Genomic DNA, 21,762 nt, shown 5'->3' on the forward strand with positions numbered 1-21,762 from the left:
AAGGGGCGGCTCGTCTCGCCAGGGAGGAGAGGGCAGAGCGGGCTGGTAGCCGAGCACAATGGGGAAGGCGAGGTAGAGGGGGAGGGCGGGGGCGCAGGGGCCGCCAGGGGTCCTGGGCCCAGCAGTGAAGGGCAGCTGGTGGCTCTACCCCCGTGGGGCCGTCCGATTTGCCCATCTGGAGGGAGAAGTAGCCCGGCCCCCTGGTCTGGGAATTAGGGGGGCTTTGGGCAAGGTTCCTCCGGGCCTCAGTTTCTCCGTTTGTGAAAAGACGGAGGCGGGCTAGGTAAGTGTGCTGTGAGGTGCTTGCTTCAGTGGGGTGTGAGAGGCTCTCTTGGGCATGGAGGAGTTGAAGGATTCTGAGTCCGTGTCTTGGCTTGACAGTTCAATGTGTCTGGCGTGGGTGGGTGTCCGTCGTGGCAGATTTATTGCACAGAGTAGAGTATTTCTAGGTCTCCTGGCGAGAGAGACTCGGATCCAACATCGGGCTGCTGTAAAGGGAGGAGGGGACAGAGGGGCAGAGGAGGGAGCCCAGGCTTGCTGGCTCAGCACACCCCCCTCTCCAGGGAACTCAGATATCCTCGAGGGAAGACGGGCCGGAAGATGTCTCTGTGCCAGCCGGGGCCTGGCAGGACCCAGTTATCGTAGACCCCGTTCCGTTACAGGCCCTTTTTTTCTTGGATCCAAATTGCTGAAAGGGTCAAGATTCCTAAGCATGGGGCGGGGGGGGAGAGGAGTGGGGAGTGGATTTTGTCCCTTGAGCAGTATCCTGCAGAAGGCATCCCTAGGCAGATTAAAGACCCTGTGAGCTGACCTAGCAACCATTCCCAGACTCCTTTTTTTGCTGGTGGTTCTGTTTTGTGTTTACGTTCTGCGCTGGCCCATGGTAATTGAACCTGACGAGCGGAGGGGGTTCATCTGCACGCTGACAGCGTGGTCTGCATTCCTTTGGAAATGTATTCGTGGGAGGCATGGGATAAAGCGTTGACTTTTTTTATTGTTTTCAGCGGGGCGGGGCGGGGGGGGAGCTGGGGGGGTGGGTGGGCGGTGGGGAGGACGAAGAGGGAGATTGTAGCCTGTCACAAACGACACGGCATTTGGAAGCCATACCTGAGGTTTTTTGCATTCACTCCAGGATGTAGATGTGTAGGATTCAGTTGACTGAATTTTCCACGAGGAAGAAGGTGCAGAGAGCGTGCTTTAGAATACATCAGCTTCTTTCGGCCCGGCAGCACGATGGGGAGAGGGGAGAGGGCACGCTGGCTCGGAGTCCTGGCTCTGCTTGCCTCCCCATCTCTGAAACAGGATAACAAGGGTTGTTGGGGGCTCTGAAAGCTATCACAGAGCACGGAAGCTCAATTCGGCGTGGAGCCCTGGGGCCCACCGGCCGTGTGCGATTAGAAGGAAGGGGGAAGGCCCAGGGCTGCTCTCCCAGCAATGCTGGGAGGGTGCCAAGTGTTCATTGAATGCAGTTCGGCCTCTGTGCTTCCTCTGGTGGGCGTCCTCCGTGGGCCTTGGCTCAGCAGGTGCTTAGACAACTTCACCAAGTTCAACCCAAACCGTGAACCTGAGAAGCGAAGCATTAAATCAGCCAGCAGAGGCATTAAAGCGTGATGTGCATAATCCAATTACGTATCCTCTACAAGGACGAGCTTCCCTGTCAGCCTGTCCTGTAAGTGGCCATACCTCCTGAGCCCAGGGCGCAGGCACGTGACACACGTGTGGAACAAGGGATTCGCTTGCAGCCCGCGGGACGCGTTCTATGACGGGCTCGCGTTCTGGCGTGAACGAGCACCCCTGAGCGGGCTTGGTTCCAGACGCTGAGCCCCTCTTTGGGGCCGGGGGTGGAGGGGGGATTGCTAACTTCCTTTCACATCCCAGATGGAGAAGTCTCGGCATGGGAAGGAATGGTAGACACTGGAGACAGGCTGCAGCAACGCGGTGAGCGCAGTCCCTTCTTGGACGGTGGACTTGATTCCCTTCTCTCCCCAGCCGCCACCCTTCCACTCACAGGGCACTGCATTTCAGCACCTCGTCCTCTGAAGTCAGGGACATGCCACAGGGGCCGGAAGTGTTGCCTGCCGTCCCGCCTGCAGAGGGTCTGGGGCTGCGACACGGGACGGCGAGGCAGGTGGCTCACCGCCAGCCAGCTTCCCCCGCCGTGTTGGGGAGAGAATTTCGTTTCGCTCTCTGTTGCAACCGAGACTGCCATTAGCAGACGCTACGCCCAGCAAGCGCTGACATCTGCCCTCGCCCCACGAGAGAAGCCTTGGAGGTCGGCTCCTTAAGTCCCTGCCTCCCGGAACCTTCTGGACCACTCCTGACCGTGCCTTCAAACCATGCAGGGGAGACCTGGCGTGACTTTCTGGCTGTGCAGGGAGTGCTTTTGTACTCGAAGATGAGAAGTATTATGGAAATCTCCTTTCCTCTGTTGCAGAGAAGACGCTGACGCCTGACGTGCTATGGCAGATCACCAGGCAGCCACCATAGCCTTTGTTTCTGATGCTGGCTCACTGGTTTACGCTTCCAGGAAGCAGGGCACCCCACTGGTGCTCCTGGTCCCCACAGACTGTTCCAGCTGCCTCTCAGTGGGCCTTGGAGAGGAGGCGTGGATCTGGGAGGCGATCACGTTCGGACAGAGCCACTCGGTTGACTTCCTCTGCATGTCTACCCAACATTGTCACTTATTTACCCAGCAACTGTGCACTGAGCCAACCTGCCGGGCACCTTTAGCGGTGCGGGGACGGATAACACCAGGTCCCTGTCTTCCTGGAGCTCCCAAGCTGCCAGGCATCACATAAAGACGGACGAAATGGTTGTATTTGTGATCCATTCGTAGTTCTTGCTAACGTTTCTCGAGGACCTGCTTTGCCTTGACACGTAGTGTAATGCATGGGGTCCTTGCACGATGAGACCACGAACAGAGGCCCAGAGAGGTCCACTGACTCAACCAAGGTCTCGTGGCTGATAAGGTGGACGTCCAGCTTCTACCCTTCAGGACGTCCACGCTGGCCCTGGTGTCTGAGCTGTTAGAACTCAGAAGGGAGACATGCGTCCTGACCAGGAGGCTGGGGGAAACTTCCAGAGGAGGTGGTATTTGAACTGGCCTGGCAGCCTAGAAGGTTCGGTAAGAGGGCCGAGCTTACCTGGTAAGGTACGAATCAGGGTGTTTGGAGCTCTTCAACGACGTCTTCTCCCGAGCACAGATCCTTCGTAAGCTCTTATTCCAGAAACCGAATTGTTCATGGCAGGAGCCTGCCTTGTACCCACGCAGCTCCTTCTCTGAAGCCGTTTTCTCTCCTCTCCGCTCCCTCCGGCGATCTTACTGGCCAGGCACTGTAAAAAGTGGATTAAATACCTCACGCCTTGCTTTCTGGGATTTTACTAAATAGTTAACGCTGGCAGAATTAAAGGGCCTGCCAGCAACTGGTCTAAAACCACAGGGCTGCTGGCGCAGACTCCTCTTAAAACTGGGCGTGTAGATACAGTTGGATCGTTGGCCCACACCGGGGAACGGTGGGTAGCCATTGGAAGGGATGTGTTGATTTGTGCCTAACAGTCTTAAATTAAAAATCCAGTTGTCTAGTAGTAAGGTTCGCGAGAGCCTATTTATTTAGGAATATAGTCACAATTTGTAGATCTCCATAAAGGAAAGTCTAAAGTGACTCCGAGTGGAATCTTCTAGAGAGTGGGATTGAAGGGTAATCTTTTAAGAAAAACTTGTAAATCTGTACTCATTTTTAATATGTTCTGACCATGTTTAATTTTTTTCCTCGTGATAAGGCCTAACGATGATAATTCTTTAAAAATGAAAGATAGGGGAGATCAGCTGTGAGCTCCCGTGTTTTAAAAGAGCCTGAGCCACCGGGCTGGGCCAGGTTGGGTCTCCGCATGGGGACCCCTGGGCTTTTGTTTCTGCTCTGGCATCTCGGGGCATCTGGGGTTAGGCTGCACTGGGGACCACTGCCCACCAGCAGCTTCCATAAGCCACCTACCAGTAGATGATCCAGCTGATGTGACCACCAGCGGATCCCCGCCTTTCACGCAGAGCTGAGAAACAAACCCTCGGGGGCCACCAGCGTGGCAGTGGCTCTGGTTGCCATTGACTTTGGGGTGAGCCCGGTTTGCCATTTGCAGCTTCGTTGGGGAAGAGCAGGGCCCCTAAGCCCCGGTTGCTCACGTTTACTGCCTCTTGAGGCCTCCACCCAGAACCATAGACCTTCCCCCTGTGTTCTGTTGACTGCCAGCTGTGGCCCGAAAGCCAAGTTCATACTGATAGGCGAGCTTGTCAGATTTTTGCTCTTTGTCACCCCCACTGGCCCTTCTTGCCTTGAGGGTCTCCCTAGGAACACTCTTTGGATAAGACCGGCCGTTGACAGAGTGGAGTCCAGATCGAACTCTATTGGCTAGAGTTGGCAAGCTACTGGCTGCCCAGTCCAGCCCGCCAAGTATCAGTTTGCCTTCTGTAAAATGGGCCTGACCCTTCCTTTGCCACCTGGTTGGAAGGGTCAGAGATCATATTTGGAAAGTGCCAGGCGTTCAGTAAACGTTGGTTCTCTTCTCTTGTGCTTAGTTGAGAAGAGGTGTGCATAGGTGGGCCCCTATGCACAAGGCCCCAGCCACTCTCCAGAAATATTTGGCCGTGGTGTAGCCCGCCCCACAGTTCCTGTGGTTCTCGGCGCAAAGTTTGGAATGATAAGATAAAGGGCATTTTGTAGTGGCTGCTGGGGAGGGAACTAGGCTACCCACACCGGTCCCTTGGGCGTAGGATGCAGACTGGAAAGAGAACACCCTGAGGCTAGTCCGGGCAGGGGACGCCTGGGGTTTCAGGGAGCAGAACCCTTGGCTGGGCATTGTTATCACTACTGTTGACGATGAGCAGGTGTAGATTTGAGAACAGCGGGGAGCCCCTTGTAAGCCCCCTGGCAAATGATAGCTGGGATTTGAAACCTGGTCTGTCACGTCCCAAAGCCCCAAGTCCTTGTTAACCGTTCTCCACCCTGACGTCCCCGTGCCATTAGCCCTCATTCCACTGGCCCCAAGCTCCCTCCTCTTGATCTCGGGGATTTTCTGCTGTGGCCTGCCCTGGCTCAGTAAGCCAGCCTCGAGTTCCTCAGAAACGAGGGAGGCTTCCCAGGATACGGGCTCGGGGTGGGAGCCACCGGCTGCTCATGTTGAAGGCGTGCAGGCGTGAGCAAACATGACCGCCAGCTTGAAAACGGATCCTTCTCAACAGAGAGGGAGCCCCGAGGGCTGCTTGGTCTTTAAATGCGCGCTTTTTATTGATCCCGGGCTCGCAAATGGACTGTGGGAAATTCTGTCCTGAAACTGGGGGATTGAGGGGGGGGATGGGCAGGGAGTTTGAAGACCCCAATCTTGGTGCCTCGGTTGCGGGTCCATTAACAGACTGTCTTCATCCGGACAGCGTGTGTGGACCGAGCTGGGGGTAAAGGTTTTGGAGGGCACTCCCCCGCAGCGGCCTCCCCCGCCGTCCACGCTCCCCCGTGCTCACCACCCGCTTCATTACAGCAACAGCAGCTCCAGGCCCAGCACCTCTCCCACGCCACGCACGGCCCCCCGGTCCAGCTGCCACCCCACCCGTCAGGCCTCCAGCCTCCAGGGATCCCCCCGGTGACAGGGAGCAGCTCCGGGCTGCTGGCGCTCGGGGCCCTGGGTGGCCAGGCCCACCTGACGGTGAAGGACGAGAAGAATCACCATGAGCTGGACCACAGAGGTGCGGCCCAGAGCTGGGGCAGGGGGCGGGGCTGGGCTGGGGGCTGGGGGAGGGGGGTTCCCACGGGCCCTACTGTACGTGGACACGGCAAACGTCGTCACCCTGGGGTCAGGAGTTAGCAAAAGCTTTGGTGCCATCTGTTGAATTCCTGGTCTGTGGCAACCAGAGCCCCGCCCCGCATGACACCCCCCCCCCCCACCAATGCCTGACGTGGCGCGCTCTGCCCTGGGAGGCCTGTCGTGCAGGCACCCTCCCGTTATCCTAGCTACAAGCTGCCCATCCTTCAAGGGTCAGCCCCAGTCCCATTCCTTCAAAAGTGTGCCTTCCAGTCTGGGCTGGGGGCCTTTTTCCAGTTCCCAGGAGAGTTGGAGAGCTGGGGTCCCAAGAAGGAGCCCTTGGTCGCTGTCCTCTTGTATCCTCCCCCTGGAGAATGTTATGTCCTCACCGAGATCGGTAGTCCTTCGAGAACAGGGGCCGGGTTCCCCGGCTTTTAACTTAGCGTGTATGTCTCACCAGCGCACGTGCCTTGGGCAAGGTGCACAGTGGCACCCTAGTAGAGACTGTCTTTAAGCGGAGGTAGCTGTCACACTACTGAGGGAGATGACCGGAAGGACTTGGAACGAGAACCCCCCCCCCCCCCCACCGGCCCAAACCGTGAGGACCCCGGCAGCTGCACCCAGCCCGGGCTTCATTCAGGAGGGCTTAGTTTGTCAGGAAAGGAAAAGTCGTGGCTCCCTGGCAGACCCTTTTCAAAAACCGCCGCCTCGTGCGCTCTGCCCTTGGATGTTTTTTTCCCGGTTTTATTGAGATGCAATTGACGTACAAAATCGTGTAAGTCGAAGGTATACACATGGTCTGATTTGCTCTTAGCTGTTTACCAGGGCGTATGGCCAGTGCCTTCCAAGCCCTCCCCGGGCGCCACCCCGTCCGGCCCCGGGCCAGGGCGCCAGGGTGGTAGCAGATTGTGGGAAGCGGACGGAGGCACAGTTGTGTGTCCCTGCAGAAGGATGCCCCACCTGGCAGAGGAGGCGGGTCTCCTCACAGCAGAGAGGAGAATCGGGGAGCTAGTGCCTGGCTGTGCAAAGACACAGAGAGAACGGTGTTAGTTGAAACACAACAAAACCCGCTCCCACAGTTCCTTTATTTACTTGCTTGTTTATTTTAAACAATGATGGTCTCAACGCCCAGATCCGCTAGGTCGCCTGCATAGCAGGATCCTCTTGCAGACCTTGTGACTTTAAAAACTGCTGAGCAGGAATCTTGGTGCCCTCCTTGGCACATCAGGGAGAGCAGGGCCACAGCCCCCGCCCCACCCGGGACCGGTGGCCAGTGGGGAGCATTGGAATCGGGGCGGTTAATTTTCAAAGCGAGAGATGTCACCTCATGGCCCTGCCTTGGCTGACCCACAGTGACTCAGAGAGCCAGGCCTGCTGCCCATTTTAAAACCTGTGAACTAGCAAAGCTTAAAAACCAGCTACAGGAGACTGACCCTTCTCCCTTTTTTTTGTCTTTTTGTCTTGGGGGGCCTGACCCTCCTCCTGCCTGGCCCTTCCGTCCCTGAAGAAAGAGAATCCAGCGCGGTAAGTGTCAGCACGCTGGAATCTGGGCTGTGGGGGGTAGGGGGGGGGTAATGCGGGAGGAGGAAGGGACCACGTGGGATCCTGGTGGGGGTTGTTGTTACGAAACAGGAGTTGCACCTGTTGAGAGTGACCTTCGGTTGGGGAAGCTGTCATCTCTCCAGCCTTCCTGTCCATCATTTGGCAGATGAATAGTTTTCAGTGAGCTTTAACTCTCTTTTTTATGAGAGGTGATTAACCAGAGAGGTCAGCTGGCCAGCCCGTGGAGTTACTGGGCCCCCCACAGGCAACCCCGGGGTGGGGGGGGTGGTCCTGCGTCCTGGGCTGGGCTGCTTCCCTCGTCCCAGGTTGGCTGCCCCCCCCCCCCCCCGCCACCTGATCCTGTATTCTCCTTGCTTCCACCGAACGCCTGAGGTTTCTCCTTGTTCTGGGCTTTAACTTGGTTTAAGAAAGTGCTAGCCAGCAGGCATCAGGGCCAGGCTGTCTGCGTGTCTGCCAGCTCTGAGATTTGCTGTAAATCTTTCTGATCACACTGAGGCTCAGAGGTTCTGTTTCAAGTGAATAAGCCTTCTGAATAAGCGCGGTGGAGTCTGGATAAAAAAAATCCTGCAGCGATTAGCAAAGCTATTTTATTCCTCATCGCTGTCCTTGTATCTGGGGCCATCTAATCTGTTAGGATGGCTTTGGTTATTACCTCGTGTTAAGTAGGACTTGGAAGGTCAGGCAGTTAACTAACCATCTAGACGGCAGCTTCCTCGGGCAGCCCCTCCATTCCGACCCCCTTCCCTCCCGGCCCTCCTCCCGGCTGACTTTATAAACCATCCAATTAGCCATGGTGCTCTCGGCCCCCCGCGACTGGCCCGTGTGCTCTGGGTCCACATTTGGGCCCAGTGACGGCTGGCTACCTCAGAAAGGAACAACTAAAGCTGAAAATCCGTCTCGATTGCTTTAGTGTTGATCCTCCAAAAGGTGGCCATTTTTGCAGAGGTGGTCTGTCTAGATAGGACTGGACCCCTCAGGGCTCGGGGCTGGTCCTGGCTTCACGCAACACCGGGGAGCTCTCTTGGCCTCTCCGGGCGCCAGTTTCTATAGCTGTGACACGGGCATATTCCCGCCCAGCCAGCTCTCAGCCTGGTTAGGAAGCCCCCTCGGCACAGAACGTGGCATCGAGGAGATGACCCGGTTAACAAGGCACCTGCCGCGGGGTGAACCGAGGGTTTGAAGCCCGACGCCCTCTGTCCTCCTCCCCATTGCTGTTTGCGTTTGGCTTTGTGCCCCCATCTGTGAAAGCTTTCTGCCCAAAGAAGCTCCCCGGGGGGACCCCCAAGAGCTGAGCTCTTCACCCTGCAGCACCCACACGCATGCACGGCAGACTCCGAGCAGAGGGGGCACGCTCCGGCCCCAGGAGAGTCCGGTGGGAACGAATCGAGACGCCATCCGGCCCGGGGCTCAGGCGCCCAGCTCAGGGCGAGCCAGGCCGTAGGGCCGTGTGCCTGTGGCCGCGGCGTCGGAGGAAGTGTGCGGCCCCTCGAGGACCAGGTTGTCAACAGATGAGGCCCCCGCAGGAAGGACAGGGCCGCGGCCGGTGGGAGGGGGCCGGCTGGACGGGCTGGAAGCCGTCCCAGAGGGCTTAGTCTGGAGTCCAATTAGAGGTAGCTTCATTCATATTTCCTTGCCTCGCCGAAGCAATAAAAAATACTTAGTTTTTTGGCCGCCTGCCAGCCAGAGGCGGGCTGGATCGATGCCGCTAAATGCCTGACATGACTCTCTCCGGTAGCAGCGAGGGTTTTCAGCCTGACTGCATGAGAAGAAAGAGCTCGCTGTTCTCCGAGCCACGTACTGGGTCGCAAGGAGAAACACGAGCCACCGCACGCCCCCCTCGGCTCCGCTCCCCGCCCGCCCCGAGAGAGGAGAGGGGCTGGAAGCGATTCTGCTTAGCACGGGGTGGCCGCCGTCGGAGGAAATGAAATGAAATGGCGGTGATTTTCCTGCCGGCGCTCGCAGCGGCTAATTGAATTGCGGCCGTGTGCGCCTCGCCGCCGCTCCTGCACGGCTGTGGGGAAGGCTGAGCTGCAGTCCCATTATAACCTCCATTTTTTCTTCCAAGGCTTGATAACTCTGCCATTTTAATTTGCTTCAGGCAGAAACTTGGCAGGGAAGGGCTGCCCAGAAACCGGCTTAGGAAAAGGAAATTAACTTCTGTGGCTGGTCCCCACGCCGTGCCCCGCGCCCCCCGCCTCCCCTGCCATCACCCACCCCCGCAACCCAAACGCCGGCACTGGCCTCCAGGAAAGTGGGGAGACGTGAGGTAGAAGCTCACCCCGGCCTCCGCCTTGGGATACCCTTCCCTGCCGAGCGGGGGTCCCTCCATGGCCCTGCGTGGCCTGCACGTCTGTGATGCATGGGGCTGTGGATGGGCCAGCCTGTAGCTGGACTGAGTCTTGCTCCTTCCTCCAAGCCCCAGGCCTGATCCAGGGTGGGTGCTCAGAAAAGCATGGGTGAGTGGTGAGTGAAGGAGGGTCTCTCGGAAAGGAGTGAACTCGGCAGCCCCCTCGAGGGACATTGAATCTGTCCCGGCCCCCCCGGAGGGCAAGGGCACAGGTTTGCTGGCCGGTACCCCTGCTGGTTAGCTCCTCCCTCCCTGCTTCCCAGCCTGGTGCTGACAGCCACAGAACCGGTTCCACTCGTGGCCACAGGCAGCATCCCGAGCCCGCCCGCCCGCCCTCAGGATCCCTTCCTCTGCGGGACGCCCTCCCGTCCCTGGGACAGTTCCGTTCCCAGGCCTGTCTGCCTGTGCTGTTCCCGCTTTGCCGATTGGCCCTCTTCCCAGGCCTGGAATTTCAAGCTATAGCTGTGCTTTCTCACCTTGGAGTTTGAAGGGAGAACTCATCAGGCCCTTCCAAGCTTGAGAAACCTCGGTTTCCTTTATGTTGCCTCCAGTGGGGGACCTCGGGCACGTTTCCCAACCCCTTGGGGCCCCTGCATTCCCACCGTTACAGAAAGGATGATTCCACCTGCCCTCCTACCTTTTCCCACCTTTCAGAGGGAAAGGCTTTCCGATGTTGCAATTTTTCTTTCTTTAAAACACTGCTCTTCCTCAGAAGTTGCTGGAGGCCCTGCAGTGGAGGAGTAGGGTGTTCACACAAAATGCCAGGTTGCCCACGTACCCTTAGAAGGCCTGTCGGCAGCCCAACGTTCTCCTTCCGGGTCAGTCTCCCCATTCCAGTGGGGTTCAGCTGATGACGTATTGCACACAGCCCCTGTGTGTCGGCTGAGACCCGTCTTTCCAGACTCAGTGCAGACTTGGCTTATCCCTTCTTTGAGCCAATGTACGTGGCCGGCCCAGGATGGGTGTGGACGGAGAGAGGTGTGATCCGGCCCTCATGGAACACACAGTCTTGAAGGCCAGAACGCAGACAGCTCTGTGCGAGCCTGTTTACTTACTAGCAGTGTCACGGCTCCAAAAGGGAATTGTGCTCCCCGGGCCTCTCCCGGGGGGGACCCAGTCTGGAGAGCTGGGAGGCTTCCCTGGCAAGGCCCCAATGGAACAGAGCTGACCTCGAGGGCCTGGCCATTGGTGCAGGACATTGTCCTCTTGAACCACCTGCCCTTAGCTAATGTCTTGGTGTGCACGAAACGTTCACGCTGAATCTCCTCATTCCCAGAATAACTCGGTGTCGCCCTCGGAAAGCCTCCGGGCCAGTGAGAAGCACCGGGGCTCCGCAGACTACAGCATGGAATCCAAGAAGCGGAAAGCAGAGGAGAAGGACAGTCTGAGCCGATACGTACGTCTAAGGGCCTAGTGGGCACCACTGGGTCTGTGCTGGGAGCTGGGGTGTGGGAGAACACACAGGCCTGACTTGTGGGTGACTCAGAGGCACAGGTGGGGACAGGCTGGGTTGTCTGGTGTATGTGTGTGGGGGGTGGAGACCATACACACACACACACACACACACACACACACACACACACACAACAGCAGAAATGATACAATGAGCCTAGCATACTTCCTTGTCCACAATGGTGGGTATAAAGCCGGCTGCAAGGAGCTGTGTGGCTCCAGAGAGACAAGTTGGAGGGGGGCTCAGAAACACCATAACAGGTATCGGCAGGTATCGGTCAGGCTGCCAGTGGGCACGGAGCAGAGTGACCCGGAGCAGGGCTGGGGGGCTGGGCTGGGAGACAAGAGCATGGGCTTTGGGGTTTGGCCCAGGTTCAGATTCCGGATGGTGGAAGCCGGTGGTGGTTCACACCCCAACTGGGGTGTGGCGGGGGTGGCCTCCTTACTGGCTTGTCTCTTGCTTGCAGGACAGTGACGGGGACAAGAGTGATGATCTGGTGGTGGATGTTTCCAATGAGGTGAGCACAGGCCCAGGTGGCAGCGTGCTCGGCTTGGGGTGGTTTGAGGTTGCCCTTTGCCTGCCTAGGAGCTGCTGTGTCTCAGCTGCTGCACAGACATTACTGACATGCCCCGAGCAGGGCACCGAGGCCTCCGGGGCTGGGGCACCAGGCTGGTCAGGAGGAGGAGGACAGGGCTTTGCTGCCGGGTGGCTGGGGTTCCTTAGGATGGGAACCTCGGTTGGACAGTGCAGGTGCACCCCAAGGATCCCAGGGGAGGGCCAGGTCCTCGAGGTCAGATCTGTTATCCCCACCACCCCTGGGATCTCGAGAGTAGGGGGTCGTGAGCCCCTCGGGATCAGTTTTGGCAGGGGACAAGGACTGGAGCGATGTACCCGAGGCCAGGAGACCCCACCGCCCAAATATGAGTCCTGAACTTGTGTTCGATCTTGGGCCGGTCACCACCCCCCACCCCCGCGCAGGCCCCTGTCTCCCCATCTGTGAGATGAAGGGGTGAGACCAGATCGTTAAGAACGAGTCGCCCCACTTTGAGGCCCCCAGTCTCTTCCAGCCAAGCTCCTCTCCCCAACAGCTGGCGCACTCCCTTCCCATTCCCAGAGCAGGGAGGACTCCAGGCTGCTTGTTGATTTCCATGCATCTCTGTGCTTGTGCTTTTAGGACCCAGCGACGCCGCGGGTCAGCCCGGCACACTCCCCTCCTGAGAATGGGCTGGACAAGGCCCGAGGCCTGAAGAAGGATGCCCCCACCAGCCCCGCCTCAGTGGCCTCGTCCAGCAGCACACCCTCCTCCAAGACCAAAGACCTTGGTCATGTATGTGGGGCCTGCCACTGGCACCCCAGAAGCAGGGGGCTGGGGCAGGTGGGGGTGGGGGCAAAAGGCTCTGGAAAAGAGGCCGGAGCGGTGATCACTGGAGGGCAGAGGGGTGGAGTACGAAGACCATGGATTGGGGTTTGGCCCGGGTGCCAGTCCTGGCTTTACCACTTACCGGCTGGGCCTCGGGCTGCCAGTTAATGTTTCTGAGCCTTGGTTGCCCCGTCTATACGATGGGAGCAGTCAGTCACCCCAAGTCCTTGCCGCACAAGGTGGGGCAAGAATTGAGGGGCTGTTGGGCAGCTGGGTGTCGTGGCCAGCTCCAAGGGCCCGGCTCTGGGGAGAAAGGAATCTTTGTGTCTTCCCTATTCAGAATGACAAATCCTCTACCCCTGGGCTCAAGTCCAACACGCCTACTCCGAGGAACGATGCCCCGACTCCAGGAACCAGCACCACCCCAGGGCTCCGGTCGATGCCGGGCAAACCTCCAGGCATGGACCCGATAGGTATAATGGGTAGGCACGATGAGGCTGGGTCGACCGTGTTTGAGGGGAGGGGTGTGCCCCGGGGCGGGACTGGAGCCAGAGCACCAGGGAGCGTGTGGGAGTTGGGGCTCTCCCGGGGCCTCCAGGGGGACTTCGCGGTCAGGTCAGAGGAGGACACGGGTGCCGGCTGCGTCCACACTGACGGCAGGGCTTACTGGGAGGGCTCCTGTTGGAGGGCACGTGGGAGGAGCTTCAGACAGGTTGGGTTACCTGTGGCCCGTCCCCACCTCTGTCATTAGTTCTGTGAGACTCTCAACAAACTTCCTTCTCTGGGCCTCTTGAGTCCTGCCTTATAAAAAGAGGTGGGCACATCTCTCAGCTTGAACCTTCTTGGGCCGTGAAGACCAGGATCCCAGTTAGGTGGGGGTTCAGTCCCCGAGGATTGCCTGGAGCCGGCAGCTTTCCAATGCAGGAAATGCAGGAAGCAAGGCGGCCTGGTGGCCTGAGCTTTGTCCTGGAGGGGGCGAGGGGGGACCCCCTCCCCCTGAGGGTCTCCCCCAGCTGACTTCCTCCTCCTTGCAGCCTCAGCCCTGCGCACTCCAATCTCCATCACCAGCTCCTACGCGGCGCCCTTTGCCATGATGAGCCACCACGAGATGAACGGCTCGCTCACCAGCCCCAGCGCCTACGCCGGCCTCCACAACATCCCACCCCAGATGAGTGCCGCCGCGGCCGCGGCCGCCGCCGCCTATGGCCGATCGCCAATGGTGAGCTTTGGAGCTGTACGTAGACCTTTTGGCTCCTTTTGGGGGGTGGAAGTGGGCCAGGAGTGGGGAGCTGGTGGGGTTGTTTCTTAGAAAGAGGAAGGAACATACGCTTTGGGGTCAGCAACGTGGTTCCCACCTCCTTTTGCCCATTAGTCATCACGTGACCTTGTGCAGCTCAGCCTCCGAGGGCCGTCTTTTTCCATCTGGGAAGTGGGGCGAGTAGCTCTTTTTCTGGGCCCTGGGGGGATGGGAATCCCCAAAAGAGGCCAGTGGCTTCCGCGTGGCATGGGTTTGGTAAATGAGGCTGTTTGCTGTACCGAGGATGGGTTCAGATTGGGGCCAGCAGAGAGGGGTGCTTTTTCAGGGGACAGTGCGTCTCTGGGATGGCCTCCTGTCCTCATGACGGGCCCGTCGGACGCCAGGGGAAGGAATGGAGTGGGACTGTGCCTCGTGGAGCTGGGAGAGCTGGGGGGTGGGGGGTGGTCCAGAACACTGGCTCAGGGTTGGTGGGCCTGGACTGTCACCCTGTCCTTGCTACTGTCCTGGACAAGACACTTGGCCCTGCTGGGCCCGTGTTTCCTCTGAAAGAGTGGGCTCTGCGTGGCTGGCTTCCGGGTCGGGAAGGGGCGGTGCTGTGTGGGCAGGACGTCGCAAGTTGTGAAGGAAGAGTCCAGGGGGATGGGTAGTGGCGCCCCTCACTAAGAGCTGGCCTCGTCTTGCCTTTCAGGTTGGCTTTGACCCTCACCCTCCCATGCGGGCCACGGGCCTTCCCTCAAGCCTGGCCTCCATTCCTGGTGGAAAACCGTACGCTCTGGCTATGTGTGTCGCATGCTTCTTGGGGAAAGCACGCCGTCCCCCACCCCTATCCCCTGTCCTGGCAGACGTTCCCTTGGGAAGGGTCTCCCCTCTAGAGGCACTCATAGACCAGGTTGCAGCCCGGGAGACGGCTCCTGCTCAGCCCGGGGGCTCCCGCTGCATGGGGAGCACTTGAGCCCAGGGGGCCTCCATAACCAAATGAGGGGAGCTACATCAGCAGGGGGGCAGACCTATCCCCCCCCCCCCCGCCCCGTTACCCCGGGGCTTCTAAAGGAGGAGGTAACATCCAAGCTGGTAAATGGTAGGAGAGGGCATTCTGAGCCACAGGGAGGGCCGGGGTGGGGGGCTGGGGTGCTGGTGACCTGGCTTGGAGCTGAGGGTATGTGACCAGGAGCGGAAGCCAAGGTTGGGATACTGAGTAAATCCCCTACCCTGGTAGAGCCAAAGCAAGGAGGTTGGGGGGTGTTACTGGGTTCCCTGAGAGCTGGGGAGCGTGTGCGGGCTGGTGCCGTCCGGCCCGGGCAGGACTCGGGGGAACAGAGAGAGGATGGGGGGGGGGTTGACGGAAGGGCCGCGTCTCCTTTTCAGAGCCTACTCGTTCCACGTGAGCGCCGATGGGCAGATGCAGCCTGTGCCCTTCCCCCACGACGCCCTGGCGGGCCCCGGCATCCCACGGCACGCCCGGCAGATCAACACGCTGAGCCACGGGGAGGTGGTGTGCGCCGTGACCATCAGCAACCCCACGCGGCACGTCTACACAGGCGGCAAGGGCTGCGTGAAGATCTGGGACATCAGCCAGCCGGGCAGCAAGAGCCCCATCTCCCAGCTGGACTGCCTGGTGAGGACCCTGGGCCGTAGGCCTCTCCGCCAGCGGGTGGAAGGGCAGCCTGGCGCGGCCCTCTACTGTCCGGGCCACCGAGCGAGCTGGCTGACGTCCCCGAGCCCTGGTTTTAACGTCCCGACGTGCCGATGATCCCGGGCTTCCTGGGGTTCGCGAGGAGGTGCATGAAAGATGGAAGGGTGGTGAACGAGTGAGGGCGGGACGTGAGCAGGGGTGGCGAAGGGCGCTCAGCGTCGCTGAACGGGACCCCTCTGGTCCCTGGCGAGGGGAGGCAGACGGAGCTCGACACTGTCCCTTCTCCGCCCAGAACAGGGACAACTACATCCGCTCCTGTAAGCTGCTTCCCGACGGGCGCACGCTCATCGTGGGCGGGGAGGCCAGCACGCTCACCATCTGGGACCTGGCCTCGCCCACACCCCGCATCAAGGCCGAGCTGACCTCCTCGGCTCCCGCCTGCTACGCCCTGGCCATCAGCCCCGATGCCAAAGTCTGCTTCTCCTGCTGCAGCGACGGGAACATTGCCGTGTGGGACCTGCACAACCAGACCCTGGTCAGGTGAGGCCGCGGGACGGACCAGGGGAGCCTCGTCCTCGGGAAGCTTTGCGCCGGTCGTAACCGGGCTCATTGGAGGTGCTATGAGGCTCCGTGGGGTGGCCATGGCAGAGCGGGTGAGGGGACAGCCTTGTGCCAGAGGATAGAGGATCCCCCCCACCCCCACAGAAGGCTCCGGGGAGCGGGGAGCTGGAGCAGGTCAGGGAACGGGGGATTCAGAGCGGCAGAGGTGAGCGGAGGGCAAGAACTGAGGAAGGAGGAGGCCTCAGGACCAGAAGGTCAGAGCAGTGTCACTTGGTGGTTCTTATGGGGCCTCGGGAGCTGCTGCCGGGTATGAATCCTGCCCCCGCTATGACCTTGTGCAAGCCACTCAACCCCCGTGCCTCAGTTTCCCCTGTGTGAAGCGGGCATGGTGAAGCCCGTCCTCGGAGATAAGAGTGCAGTGCAGGACTGGGTGTGTCTGTTGGGCCTGACAGCTTGCAGCTTGTTGATGGCCTCAGCCCCATAGCTCAGGCAGGGGGAGGAGGATGTGGATAAAGAACGCAGCAGGAGCCTCTCCCCCTGCTGCCCCCTCCCCCCCCCCCCCCCCCCCCCGCCATTATGCACCTGTCTCCAGGACCCAGCTGTAGGGGAGACTCTTGGGTAGGCGGAAGCCCAGCCCGGCGGCTCAGCGAAGGACCATGCGTGCGTGGTAGACCCCCTTCTGGGCCTCAGTTTCCCCTTCTGCACAGACAGCCGGCCCGCCTCCTCGGATAGCTGCCCGCTCGGCACTCAGTGGCTCTCCCCTTCTCCCCGCTTGGCTTTCATAGGCAGTTCCAAGGCCACACGGACGGGGCCAGCTGCATAGACATCTCCCACGATGGCACCAAGCTGTGGACCGGAGGCCTGGACAACACTGTGCGCTCCTGGGACCTCCGGGAGGGCCGCCAGCTGCAGCAGCACGACTTCACCTCCCAGGTGTGTGCTCTCCTCCCCCTTGCCCAGGACAACGTGCTCCCTTCCCTCCCGGGCTCCGAATGGCTGGGTCAGGGGACAAGGGAGCCCTCACAGGCAACCGTTGCAAATGGACCTGAGACCAACCTGAGCCGCCTTGGAAGGCTTCCTGGAGGAAGCAGCAATAAAATAGAATTGACAGAGCCTCGGAGTTGGACGTCCTTGACCCAGCTGCTCAGATCTGGTTCTCACTTGAGCACTTTGTTGAGCAGCTTGGCCTTGGTCTTATCCCTTAAGGGATGAGCACAGCAGTAGCAACCTCATAGGTCTGATGTGGGCAGCGAAAGTGGTCCCTCTTCTGAAAGCCTAGCCACAGCCTGGCTCCTAGAAAATTCTCTATAAATGCCAGGTATCCTAATTTCCCATTGTTACTTGTATTACTTATTTTAATATTTCAACCATATATATTTACTATTTTAGTGTTTTATTTCAATTTTTAAATTTTACTTGTTGATGCTTGTTTATTTTTTCTTTTTTTGAGAGAGAGAGAGAGAGAGCGCACGAGCAGGGGAGGGGCAGGGAGAGGGGGAGAGAGAATCCCAAGCTGGGCGTGGAGCCCCACGTGGGGCTCGATCCTATGACCCTGGGATCATGACCTGAGCCGAAATCAAGAGTCAGACGCCCAAACCGACTGAGCCACCCTGTGTATTCACTTTCTTTCTCAAGGCAAGGCAGGAATCCCAGAGACAGAGTCCCTTTGAACGTGAAATTCAGAGCTGGAATGCTGGCTGTACCACTTTGTGGAGTCAGCAGCCTCTCTGAGCCTCAACTTCCTCGCCTATAAAGGGACTCCGGGGCCGAGGGAGGGGGGCTCCGCCTCGCAAATAAGTCGCAAGTGGGGAGGCGATGGGAGCAGGAGTGCTGGGCTCCTGCCCTCGGGGTCCCCGAGCCGGCGTCCGGGGAGCCCCCTGGGGCCCCGAGGGCAGAGGAGCTGAACCTAGTCTGGCCCCTCCCCCCCCCGCAGATCTTCTCCCTGGGCTACTGCCCCACCGGGGAGTGGCTGGCCGTGGGCATGGAGAGTAGCAACGTAGAGGTGCTGCACCACACCAAGCCCGACAAGTACCAGCTGCACCTGCACGAGAGCTGCGTGCTCTCCCTCAAGTTCGCCTACTGCGGTGAGCCTCGGGGAGCCGGGAGCCCGGCGCAGAGGAGGGCCCCTAACGCTTATAGAAAGTCAGAGCCCTGGAGTGAGCCACGTCCTGGAATCGGACCTCCTGATCGCCACCACTGTCCCTCCCCCGCCCCCCCATCCTTATCCCGGGGATGCAGATACTGCCACAGGGTGCCAAGCTCTCATGGCGCCCGGCCAGAGCCAGTCCCTGCAGGCCTGGGCCAGAGGAACAATGCTCACAGCCTCGTGAGCCTTTCCTCCAGGCGGCTGAGACCGCGGGCTGCGATGGCCGATGGCCCCGGACTGGGACATCTGCTTCCCCCGCGCCCGCCTAGCCTTGCTGCCTTGGACACCTCTCATCCTCTCTGAACCCCAGTGGGTCTTTCTCTGGGGCCCCTGCGTGGCTTTGGCATTAGCACGGGCAGGGCCCTGGCAGGGCGGCCTGCAGAGGAAGAGTGCCCGCTGACCACTGGCTTCAGCTGGGTCTCCAGACCTCAGGGCCTCGCCATTTCTGGTACTTCCTGCCGCCTTCCCGTAGTAAAAATGAGAAAGGGTCAGCCGACTACTGGCTTTAAAAAGAATCTTTTGGGGGAAGTGTGATGCCTGGAGTTAACTGCAAATCCTACCTTTGCCCATCCAGCTGCTCCCCCCGCCCGCCCTTGACCGCGGAGAAAGGTGTTCTGTGGGTGTGAGCCGGTGACGGGTCTCGCTGACCGAATGCCCCCCACCGGCCGAGGGTCTAACCACGCACTGGTTGGCCGCTCACGCCGCGTTCCCATGGCAGCCAGCCTTGTCTGGGGTGGGTCCTGCCTTCCATCCGGGGCAGCAAGCCACAAGCTGACGCCCCCTTTGCCTCCCTCCCGTAGGCAAGTGGTTCGTGAGCACTGGGAAGGACAACCTCCTCAACGCCTGGAGGACCCCGTACGGAGCCAGCATATTCCAGGTACTGCCTGCCATCCGAGCGCCCGAAATTCTGCCCAGAGTTGGGGCCCACCCACGGGGATGGGGCTGGTGGGAGGCAACGCAGGACTTGCCCCGGTCCCTTCCAGCCCCCACCGGACGGGGGTCCAGGATGGGTTCCCCGGAGGCAAGGCCTTGGACACGTCAGCGGGACATACCCTGCCTGCAGGGCGAGGGCTTTTAGGCAGGGGTTCTCGTAGGATCTCTAGAGCCAGGGGGAGTCCCGTCATGCTCTTGGCTCTGGCCTTTGCGCTGGGCGGTCACAGGATGTGCACCGGGCAGTGGAGCAAACTGGACAGCTCTTTCCAGAGCAGCGTTAGCCAGCGTTCAGGTGACTTTGTCCTTTATGTCGACACCTCGGTGTAAGGAGAGAGGTGCGGCAGGAAGAAGGGTCTGCAAAGACACAAGTGGGGGAAGGGACTTTTCCTGGTTTCTGAAGATCTGGGTTCCAACGCACTGCCCTCTCAATTATACACACTCTTGCCCCCACACACAGCACACACACACACACCCTCATACGTAACACACATTTCACTCACACTTTCACACAGCCTGCGCACTCTTATACACACACACACACACACACAGCACACACATACAATGTGCTCCCGTGCTCCCAGCTGTCAAGCCGCCTCCAGGATCCGTGCTGGGGAAGGTCTGGTGTCCGGCATAACGTTCAGAGTCTCCCCAGTCACGCTGGACGCTTCAGGTTGGGTGTGGACCCCTCCCCAGCTCAGCAGGCTGAGGCTCTGGCCCGCCGATGCCCACACCCTGCTCAGAAGTGCTCCTTCCTGTCTGTAACCTCCGAGGAGAAGCTCACGCTCCAGCGTTCTCTTTTGAGCCATTCCACCTCGAGATCGTGCTGGACCCTGTTAATGAGCTTTTCCTGGGGGGCGGCGGGGGGGAAGGGGCACCTGTCCCCGGAAGTGCCTCTCCGGGCTACGCTGGGAGGGCCCGCGGGGTGTGCCGAGGTTGGAGCTCCAGGGCCGTGGAGAGGGGTGCCGCGCAGATAGCCCTGCGGTCGTGCTGAGTACCAAGAAAGTGAATTTCTGCCTTTTTTTTCCTCCCTCCCGCCTGTCCTTGCCTTCCTCCTCCAGTCCAAGGAATCCTCGTCTGTCTTGAGTTGTGACATTTCGGCGGATGACAAATATATTGTAACGGGCTCTGGTGACAAGAAGGCCACGGTTTATGAGGTCATCTACTAAACAAGGACTCTAACAGGGCTGTCAGACTCTGGGAGAAACGGACTCGGCGGTGACAGGGCGACCCCGCGAGGGGCCCCGAGGCTGGCGGAGGCTGGCGGCGGGCAGCCGAGCGGTTCAGGGCTGCGCTCCGGCAGGCCGAGAGGGCGCGCCCGCCACGGTCTGGACTCCTGGGCACGGGCTCCCGTGTCTCACGGACTCCGATGGATGTCCCTCCTCCTCCCCCTCCGCGACCCTGGCAGACGCTACAAGTAGATTGATTTGGAGGCTTGGGGCCCCAGCGCCCCGCCCCGCGCCCCCCCCCTCCCCCCGCGGACACCCTCGTGAATCTCCATCTTTCCTTTCCCTTTCTTTTGCTCGGTCCCCCTGCCCTGGGTCGGGGACACTGGAGCGGACCACGTGTTTATGCTGGGGGAGGGAGGGAATCTCCTGTTCCCGATTGTGCAGCGCACAACCTTTGTGAAAAATGTAAATAACAGACTCCTCTATCTTGGACTGGTCAGTGGGGGAGGGGGCCCCTTCCCACCGAAAACGCTAGCCGTGTACTTCGCCTGCTGTATTTGTAACCCACTCGTGGTGGTGGCTTTTTTTTTTTTTTTTTTTTTTAAAGGGACATCCCCATTTGGGAAGGGGAGGCCGGGAGGGGGAGCCAAACGGAGAGGGAGTGGAGGGGGTAGAGGAAGGGAACCACAGCCGGTGACCAGACTGACCGGAATGCCCCCCCCCCCCCGCCCCCGGGCCGAGCGCGCCTCCCCGTGGACTTGGGAGCTGCCCGAGGCCGGCAGGACCCACCGGCGGTGGCCGGGCCGCGCGCGCTTGGTGGCAGCCTGGGCCGACAAAGGTCTGATTCTCTGTGGCCTCCTGCGCTCGCCTCCCTCTCTCTCAGGGGTCCGACTCTTGCTCTGTCTTTCCCTCTTGCCTCGCTCTCTCTCTTTGGTGCACACTTGGTTACGGTGAGGAGAAATGGAGGTTCAAAAGGAGCCCCATCCCTGGTCCTTGATCTTCGGACACGACCTAAAAAGGACAAAAAGCGGAAAGCATATGGCAACTCAGCTCAGGGAGCTACCAGAGAAAAATAGCGACTGATGTGGGTGCTTTTTTTTTTTTTATTTGAATAAAAAGAATTAGAATTGACGTCCTTTATAAAACGCCTTCTCCCCCTTTTCCTGCCTCTGACCCCTTCCTCTCTCCCTAGAGGGGCAAAGTGTAATCCACCTGCAGGGTTGGGAGCCCGAAGGGATCGTCTCCCCCAGCCCCACCCTGGGTAGCACAGCAGGGCTGGGGGACCAGGGCTCGGGTGGGGACCCTGATCCCGACACTGTGGCATCTTCTTGCGGTTGTAGTCTCTCTCTCTTTTGAGCCCCAACAGATGACAGGTAGCAAGTGGTCTCCTGCAGGTACCACATGTTGGTACCAGAATGTTCTGAGGTATTAGGATTTGGGTTTGTCGGTTTGTTTTGTTTTGGTTTTTTCCCTCCCTCCCTTGGTCTTTTTTTTTTTCGTTGTCGTCTTTTAAGGAAAAGGTAAAGGCCGATGTGAGCCCTGATGGTGGGCTCTC

At 59.5% G+C, this 21,762-nt stretch overlaps 1 protein-coding gene across 8 annotated transcripts in view; it reads left to right on the top strand.

Moving 5' to 3' along the window:
* TLE3 (TLE family member 3, transcriptional corepressor) overlaps positions 1 to 21,316 on the top strand; it is a 47,983-nt gene extending 26,667 nt beyond the window's left edge. For 2 of the 8 annotated variants that reach the window (XM_042988495.1, XM_042988499.1), the window contains exons 7-20: positions 5,527 to 5,731; positions 7,295 to 7,311; positions 10,974 to 11,093; positions 11,617 to 11,667; positions 12,325 to 12,477; positions 12,851 to 12,992; positions 13,545 to 13,744; positions 14,457 to 14,533; positions 15,134 to 15,383; positions 15,694 to 15,941; positions 16,748 to 16,895; positions 17,896 to 18,046; positions 18,909 to 18,985; positions 20,100 to 21,316. In XM_042988495.1, coding sequence (XP_042844429.1) covers positions 5,527 to 5,731; positions 7,295 to 7,311; positions 10,974 to 11,093; positions 11,617 to 11,667; positions 12,325 to 12,477; positions 12,851 to 12,992; positions 13,545 to 13,744; positions 14,457 to 14,533; positions 15,134 to 15,383; positions 15,694 to 15,941; positions 16,748 to 16,895; positions 17,896 to 18,046; positions 18,909 to 18,985; positions 20,100 to 20,207 — 1,947 coding nt within the window. In that variant the 3' untranslated portion in view covers positions 20,208 to 21,316. The remainder of the gene's footprint in view (positions 1 to 5,526; positions 5,732 to 7,294; positions 7,312 to 10,973; positions 11,094 to 11,616; positions 11,668 to 12,324; positions 12,478 to 12,850; positions 12,993 to 13,544; positions 13,745 to 14,456; positions 14,534 to 15,133; positions 15,384 to 15,693; positions 15,942 to 16,747; positions 16,896 to 17,895; positions 18,047 to 18,908; positions 18,986 to 20,099) is intronic. The other 6 variants (XM_042988497.1, XM_042988501.1, XM_042988496.1 and 3 more) reach the window with 3 other exon arrangements.
* Positions 21,317 to 21,762: the final 446 nt, after the last annotated feature.

This window comes from Panthera tigris, chromosome B3 (assembly GCF_018350195.1).
Source record: "Panthera tigris isolate Pti1 chromosome B3, P.tigris_Pti1_mat1.1, whole genome shotgun sequence".
Lineage (NCBI taxonomy): Eukaryota > Metazoa > Chordata > Mammalia > Carnivora > Felidae > Panthera > Panthera tigris.